General features: G+C 51.8%; 1 protein-coding gene across 1 annotated transcript; it reads left to right on the forward strand.

Moving 5' to 3' along the window:
• The first annotated feature begins 6 nt into the window (after nucleotides 1–6).
• FAM43B (family with sequence similarity 43 member B) lies at nucleotides 7–2,437 on the forward strand. The gene has a single exon (XM_019511894.1). The coding sequence runs from the start codon at nucleotides 23–25 to the stop codon at nucleotides 1,097–1,099; it is 1,077 nt and encodes a 358-aa protein (XP_019367439.1). The 5' UTR covers nucleotides 7–22; the 3' UTR covers nucleotides 1,100–2,437.
• Nucleotides 2,438–8,687: the final 6,250 nt, after the last annotated feature.

Below are 8,687 nucleotides of genomic sequence, written 5' to 3' on the forward strand. Positions count from 1 at the left end.
GCCGGCGGGGAGCGGCGCCGCGATGCTGCCCTGGCGCCGGAGCAAGTTCGTGCTGGTGGAGGAGGAGCGGAAGGGCAAGGGCAAGAGCCTGGGCCCGGGGCTGAGCTACGCCTCGCTGCTGGCCAGCTTCCTGCGCTCCTGCCCCGACCTGCTGCCCGAGTGCCCGCTGGAGCGCCTGGGCAGCGTCTTCCGCAGCCGGCGCCAGAAGGTGGAGCTGACCCAGGAGGAGCCCAGCTACACGGTGTGGTACCTGGGCAATGCCGTGACGCTGCACGCCAAGGGCGAGGGCTGCACCGACGAGGCCGTGGGCAAGATCTGGGCCAAGAGCGGCGGGGGCGGCGGCGCCAAGATGAAGCTGTCGCTGGGCCCCCACGGTATCCGCATGACGCCCTGCGACAAGGGCGCGCGCCGGCCCGGGCACGCCTACCTGCTGCACCGCATCACCTACTGCGTGGCCGACGGGCGGCACCCCAAGGTCTTCGCCTGGGTCTACCGGCACCAGGTGAAGAACAAGGCCGTGGTGCTGCGCTGCCACGCCGTGCTGGTGTCCAAGGCCGACAAGGCCCGGGCCATGGCCTTGCTGCTCTACCAGACCTCGGTCTCCGCCTTCAACGAGTTCAAGCGCCTCAAGCGCCAGAACGACTTCCGCCATGTGCAGCAGCAGCTCCTGGGCGACGCCATCATCCCGCTGGTGCCCATCCGCAAGCTGCTCAACGCCAAGTGCCCCTACCGCCCGCCTGCCGAGAGGAACCGCAGCGCCCCGCGCCTCAGCTCCATCCTGGAGGAGGAGGAGGATGAGAGCCTCGCGGCCAGCGGGGACGACGGCTCGGCCTCTGCCGGCAGCCCCGCCGCACCCAGGCCCACCACCAGCAGGGCCCTGGGGGCCTCCAGCCTCGACTCCAGCAGCCACAGGAGCCTTGACCGCATCGGCAGCGGCGTCGCTGCCGCCAAGACATGCAACAGCGGTGCATCCAGCCCTGGCAGCGGGAGCCTGGCACCGGGCTCCAAGACAGCGAAACAGGAGCGGGCCACAGTGCTGACATTAACCCGGGAGATGCGGGGCTGCAGCCTGCGGAGCCCACTGCCCCACGGCTACTGAAGCTGGGGTGGCGGTGAGGAGGATGGGACTTTTGTTGCCGCGAGGCCCCTGTCCGTGTTCCCCTGGCTGCTGTCTTTACCACCAGCGAGGGCCAGGGCTGCTGAGGGACCAGACGGCAGTCACCAGCCTCTGCTGATGGATGGGGCTTATTCACTTGGACTGACTGTATCCACCCGTTCATCGTCCTCCGAGTAAAAGCACCGGCTTGGAACTGTCCTTTCCATCCGCTCTTGCGAGCAGATGTTGGGATCCTCTGGGAAGTGTCGGCACTTATCTCCGCATCTTCGAACCCGCTTGTCCCTCCTGCTAACCTGCCTGGGAGAAATGACTGCACTGGACTTCAACGACTGGCCGGAGAGCCATGGACAGGCTCCTGCAGACCTGAGACAGACCTGCAGGTTTCGGGTGGGTCAAGGGTTCCTTTTCCAGCATTGAGCAGGGGGTGTGTGTGACTTGCAGCGATTTCAAGAGAGAGACATGCACACACATGAACCGAGAGATTTTATATTTATATTTCAACTGAGAGACCCAGAAGCTGTTCCAGCTGGAGTGACTTTTACTACTTGATATATATTGAAATTTATATCTTTAAAATAATGCCATATATTTACATAGAGAGGCCCATAGATTTTGCTCCTATTGCGATGTGCAATTTTTGTACAGTTTTCTATGTGTCCCACCGGGCAAGTGCTGGGTTGTGTCTGAAGCGGTGGGTGAGCTGAAAGGCTGAAGCACTTAGCAAGGGTCTGATCTCCCCGCTGCTCTTTAGAAGGGGTGTGGGTGCTGAGTAGCTCTGCAAATCAGGTCACAGTTTATAAACCTGCACAGCTAATAAATGGCCTGATTTTCGGAGGTGCTGAGCAAACAGTCTTCTATGGGACTCGCAGCTCAGCACCTCTGAAAATCCGCCTGAAGGTAGCTAGCCGTAGATTTAGATGTCTAAATGTTGACACCCGCACATGGAAAAATTGGCTTTTGGTGCCTAGATTTGTCTTAAGGGGATGGGATGTAGAACACCCGGGACCAAATTCATCCTGGCTTTGGCTTCAGTAGGGTGGGTTACATAAGGGATGAATTTGCCTCTGGGTATCCGACTCTGGGGAGGAGGTGTAGAGCATTACGGAGAGAAAGCAGCTTTGTTTGGAAGCATAATGCAGGGGGTGTTTTAACTCCAGGGGGAGATGGACAGCGCACGTCTCATCTGTACGTGCACAGCGGAGAGCCCAACACGGTGGGGAGTGGTGTATGTATATGCCCGCACCACCACACACTAACACACACACACACACATGCACACAGGAATTGTAATAAAGTTTATCTGTGTTTTCCGCAAGAGAACGATTGCTGTGTTTTATCCTTTGCCAGCTCCAAAACACCACCGCTGTTGTGTCTCCACAGCTTTAGAGCCAGAACCAGGAAAGAGTCAGTGTCAGCACTGAGAGCAGATCGGGCTCCTAGCCGATCTATCGCTGTTAGAGATGTGTACTGCAGCCCGTCACCGCGGGGTCGGAGCATCTGCCATGTCAAAGCAACGTAAGGCCCCATCTGGCTTTCCAGGTGTCTCTGGCACTTCTCCCTTCGCTGCATCCTATTTGGGTCCTGGGTCAGCAGGCTCGTTGGTTCGGTGCTCACTACCCTGTAGTAGTTATAACTGAAGGATTTTACAGGTCCGGGATGGAGGTGCTGGTGATGTGGGTGCCGGTTAGTACAGGATTGTGAGGTGCAAGGGGGCTATGTGTGAGCACATGCATAAGACTATGAATGTGTACAATTGTGTCCCTCTGGGTGCTTCTGCATCTGTGTGCTTGTGTAATTTCTCCTTGCGTGCACTTGCACATATGGATGTACGTGTGTACGTGTGCCTGCCAAGGGGGACTACATAGGTCTATGTTGTTTTCAAACCAAAGAGCTTTAATGGGATGCCCCAAACTCACAGGCTGCTGCTTAGAGCAGCACTGGCTGCCACCGAGTGACTTGTGTTGGTTCCTGATGTGGCACATGGGTGTCACGAAGAGGCACCCATGTTTGATGGCAGGGACCTGTGTGTGGGTGTTGCATAGGAGTAGATGGTAGGCCTGGGACCATCAGATTGTATCTGTGATGTGGAGGTCCCTGGAGATCAGTCCCTTGCAGTGAATCATCAGGAATAAAGAGAAACTCTGAAATGAACCTGTGCTGCAACAGAGGACCGTGCAGGGGCAATTTCCAAGAGGAAGGGGTTTGGGGCACGGCCCTTTCCTATTATATGAACATCACGCTGCCTTCCCTTTTGTCTTTCTCCATGCAGCCATCCTCACGTTCCTGCTGCTTTTATCTTTGCTTCGGGGGGAACAAATATGTCGTGGAAAAAAAACGAACCCAAAGAAAAGTCACTCCATGCTTTTGAAAATCCACATTCCATCACGATGGCAACTGAAGTTCTAGAAACGATATCAAATAAAGGGCTGCTTCAAGTAGCCATGGCAACCAGCATTTTAAAAATAGGGGGCCCAATGCATCTTTGGCATAACTCCACCCACTCCGATGAGCTTCCACCGGGAGGGATTTGGCCCATTTAGCTAAGAAGATTGTTTTTCTCTTTCCTTTTATTCCTCTGCCTTTCAGGCATGTGGGTTTTATTAAAAGCTCATTTGCTTCTTGCTGAGTGAAAGGTCTGAGTATTAGTCTTCAGCCTTTTGTTGGGACTCAGGCTCGTGCCCCTAATGCAGGGGAGATGGCTAGGGGAATTTGTTACTCTTCTAGCACCAATGGTGTGGCCCCTGCTGTCTGATAACAGGGAAATCTGTGCTCTCTTCCTCACTGAGCTTACAAGATGGCAGGTGTCCAAAAGCAGCCCTCCAGTGCATGGACATCCGTGGTGAAGAATTGTGCTGGGAGTCCAAATCCAAAAGCAGTCCCCATCTCCAACTCATCTCTCCTCCCTGGTGCTGCAAGCTTGTTTCTTTTCTAACTGGGTCCTTCTCCCCTCTGAGATGGCAATTCCTGTGCACCTAGGGGCAGCAGGAGACTGAGCCATGATGCCCAATGGGCCTCAGTGCAGCAGTCACTACATGGTCTGTCAACTCTCAGGCATGGTCATCATGAGTTCTAGGCTAAGGGAGTGAAGGAGAGAGGGTGGAGAGGAGGCAAATGTTGAAGACAGAAGGCTTTTTCCAGAGCAGAATCTGAGCCATTCCCCCTGGCTGTGTGACATGGGTAGCAGAGCCCTCAGATTCAGGCTGAAAACAGTATAGGCCCTGTGCCCCCTGCTTGCCTTTGCCACCCAAGTCATCCAGGACCTTGCCTTGCTGCCAGGTCTCTTCCTTGAATCAGCCCTCTCCATGGTCCTGCACAGGCCAGTCTGGGAAGAGGTGTTGCTTCCAAGTAGACCCAATGGGTGAAGGATGATACATGTTGAACTATTTTACCCCTTTGCCTGGCATGGGTGTATATGAAGTGGGAGAGTGGCTGTGGGTCTGGGACTGAGGGGCAGTGGGGCTGGGTAGGAGGGATGTCTTGGTGTTTGGGAAAAGGGTCAACCTGTTTGGATGGGGTAGGTGTTGGGTGCCAGTGGGATGGTTCAGGACTTGGAAAGTAAATGAAGCCTTTCCTTGAGGCCAATTAGACAAAGGAAAGGAAGCCAGGGTGTGTCTAGGTGAATGGTGGGAAGGGTTGGACAGCTGAAGGGAGGGGTTTTGGGTGGATGTCTGGGACTTTAGGAAGAGGAGTCTTGCGTAGAAATTCAAGCCTTTCACTACAGGAAGGCTTAGGCAGCTTGCTGAGGGTTTGTAATGTAGTCCCAGGGCTGCAAGGCTTTGCAGACAAGTTCGCAGACTCATCACCAGCCCTCCAAGGGTTAAGGTTCCTTTAAAAATAGAATTTAGCTAGTGTTAAAGGAGCGTGTGTGTGTGTGTGTGTGTGTGTGCGTGCGTGTGTGTGTGTGTCTGTGTGTGTGTCTGTGTGTGTGTGTGTGTGTGTGGTTTAGAAATCACACCCCAGCTCTCAGCACCTAAAGACTGAATTAGCTAGTGGCAAAACACTTCAGCAGTCCCAACCTGCACCTGCCAGCCCCATACACAGCCTCAACTGAATGGAGTGGACAGGAGAAGTGAGCTGAGGAGCTGTGAACTCTGGTGCAAGCCTCAGAACATGATCTCCACCCAACAATGTGGACTGGGTGCTTCCATCTTCCAGCTGCTCTTCCCAGTGCAGCTCAGCAGACCTCTCACGTCCCACAGAACGTCAGGAGCCTGGAGCTTGTCAGACATGCTGCGATGCAGCACGATGATCCTGTCACATCTCATAAACTAAGCAGGGTTAGGCTTGGCTGCTCCTTGGAAAAGAGACTTCCTGGAGCCATCCAGCTGTTTCCAGATGTGCTGACTAGCACTCTTCTCTCTGAGTCCGTGGTGCATGGCTAAAAGTCAGGGTGGTGGTGGGTATCTCTAACCAGGCACCTCTTAACCCCAAGCTCCGATCAGCAAGTGTTGCAGGTCTATCCAGGCAACACGCACCCCCTGAGTGGTCTTGGCAGTCCACACAGAAGTGATTTATAGGCATCTCTGCAGCTGTCGGTACTGTAATATATGGGCTGCACCAGAGGACTCCAGAGGTCATCAGCTTTTGTGGATAATGCAGGGGCAGCAGTGAAAGGATTAAAGGCCATCCAGGGGGATCCCAATCCAGTGCAGGGAATTTGCAGTGGCTGCTCAGTTTGCTGCTGATGCACCAGCCTAGAAGGCAAGCTCACAGCTGGGATGACGCCAGCTCTTGTGCTAAGCCTTTTCACTGGCCATTGTGCAATGACAACAGGGTTATCCCCAATCCAAGACACAATCTAAGCAAAGGCTGCATTCACACTGCTCCTTTTGTGACTGCCCTTGGGGCTGGGTTGTGACTCAGCTGCAGGGCTAGTGCTGGCATAAACTATAGGCTCCTCAACTGAGTGAGTAACTAACTCTGTTCAAGCCAGTGTCTCCGCAGCTGGCAGGTCTGCATGCCCTATGTGTCAGCTCATGCCCTTTCTGCCTTCTGGCTTTAAAATAAGCTCACCCAGGAATACTGGCATCATTCTCCAGTGGGCTTAGATGTAGCTGTTCCTGCCTCTCTGTCAACAGCAGGGCATAATTTTATTGAGTGAGCACAGGAAGGTTTTGAATCTAACCAAAGTTCAAAGCTCATCTCCCAGTGAAGTCCCTTTTGACAGCTGCAGCTCACAGGGCACAGTGACAGAGCTCTCCTGCTCCTAAGGTACCATAGGGTCCAAATGTCTCTAAACTCTGCCCCCTGAATGGCTTGACCAGAAGAAGAGGTGAACTGGGGTAAGATCTCTGAAGCACAGCATGGGATATGAAAGCAAGCAGGGAAGAACTTCATCCAAGCTCTGTACCGCAGCTTTGCTCAGGGATTTGCAAACACTCCATAGCAAAGGGGTGTGAATGATGAAAGAACTGGGCATGGTTGGAAAACTAGTTATTCAGCAGCTTTCTGAGTGAGAGCAGGGCCAGAAGCAGGCTTTCCTTTTCCATTTTTTTCCTGTTTCCTCTTTCTTTCTCCTCTTCCTCCCATGCCAATTTAAATAGGGCAATTTAATACTCCCCAAGAAGCAGCACATCCAATCAGAACATGCGCCATGACTTTCCCCATGCGTCTTTTATATTGACTTGGGGGGGCAACACCTAAAGTAGCTCAATCTTTATGCCCCTTCACTTCCTAACCCTTCCAGTGGGGTTGCCAACAGATTATCAGTTAGTGCTATTCACAAAAGCTTTGGTGATGAGAACCTCTATCCACTAAGAAAAGGCATGGGAACTGATAAGCACACACAGGCATATGGATTTGGGGGTCAGAGGAAACCATTGTAATCATCTAGTCTGCCTTCCTAAACAGTATCAATTGTTGTTTTAACCTAGAATTTCTTCACTGATCATTTACGGCTGAACTAAAGTGTCTCTTTTATCAATGATATCCAATCTAGTTTTAAAGGTTCTAACTGTTGGAGAATGTCCACATTTCTTGCTAAACTGCTCCAATGGGTGATGGCTCTCACTGTAAAAAATGTGTGCACTTGCCATCTGCTTCATCAAGGCCATGTTTCCTATTTTGTATGGGAACTGGGCATAAAGTGGGCATGGGAATACTTAGGGACTAGCATTTAGCCACTAGTCCAAACAGCTCAGAGGGAAGATTATGGGAGTGGAGAGTGAAAGTAGGTTCTGTATTGCATGTAGATGGCACTGGGGAGCCTATGGAAATGAGATTTAGAGTTCCTGGCCAGGTTTGTGTCTGTTTGGCTCAGAAAGCCTTGATTCATCACCGTTCAACCACTTTGTCTCAAATAACGAGAGCCCACAATGACTTTCTCTCCTTTGCTCTGAGGTCCACAAACAAAAAGCATTCCATGAGTGCTGAGCATTGTATCAGCAATGAAAATATCACAGGGCAATTCTCCTACAGCAGTAGGCTGGGCTCACAGGACCTTTAGCACCAGACATCACTGTTTGAGACATCACTCTGTTTCAACTGTTCTTGATGGTGACCTCTAGCGGCCACTTGCATTACAGATGTGTATTCCCTAAGGAGTGCCAAGTGGTTCTACAGTACAATAGGTGGTTATATTCATCCCTGGGGCGCTCAGATCCTGTACTGAAATGACAGACGCAGCATAGGAACCTCAGTAAAACAGGACTGAAAATTACCTATGTGCATATCCCAAATGATCTACGCCAGGCCCCATTCCCTCTTTGAAGGAATTAGAAAAACTGGTTTAGGTTCATTGCTACTAATATGATTTTGCATATCTTTCTTTACCTTTACAACACTGAATTAAGGTAAACAAGTGCCATCATTCTGTCTTTTGGTGTTAAAAGTGGAGCATTCAGAGTGGCTCTGATGTTCTTTTGAAATATATAAACATATTGTAAAGCAAGAAAAAATAGTAGCATCCCAAGCAGACAGCACCATTTCGATTCAAGAGTGGCTGGTAGGGGCCCCTATGAAAGTTCCTTCTAGTGAAAGCTGGAGCCATGGGAGAACTCCTGGCTTCACGCTCCCCTCCTGGGACTGGCCATTTCCCCAGACATCAAAAACTGAATTGCAGCAGAGCCACCACTTCTTCAAAATATACAGCCTATCCTTGTTGTGCCTGGCTCTTTCATGTTATTGCTAATTTCTCCCTTTCAGATTAGTGTGAGTCTCTCACCACCTAGTGGCTACAAAGGCAGCAGCACACAGAGAAGTATTGCACTGGGGTGGAACTAAGGCGGTGGTTCTCAACCTTTTAAGACTTGAGGCACCCCTTGATAAGTTTGAGACGCCCCCCTCTGAAAATGTCAGCTCTGAGTTTTCACTCGTTTCATAGTTTCATAGTTTCTAGGGTCAGAAGGGACCTAAGAAGATCATCTAGTCCAACCCCCTGCCATGGCAGGAAAGAGTACTGGGGTCAAACGACCCCAGCAAGGTGTTCATCTAACCTCATCTTAAAAACCCCCAGGGTAGGAGCCTGCACCACCTCCCTTGGAAGTTGGTTCCAGACCCTAGCCGCCCTGACCGTGAAATAGCGCCTTCTGATGTCTAACCTAAACCTACCCTCTGCTAGCTTGTGACCATT

This window comes from Gavialis gangeticus, unplaced genomic scaffold (genome assembly GCF_001723915.1).
Source record: "Gavialis gangeticus isolate Ggan-Ray unplaced genomic scaffold, GavGan_comp1, whole genome shotgun sequence".
NCBI classification, from domain to species: domain Eukaryota; kingdom Metazoa; phylum Chordata; order Crocodylia; family Gavialidae; genus Gavialis; species Gavialis gangeticus.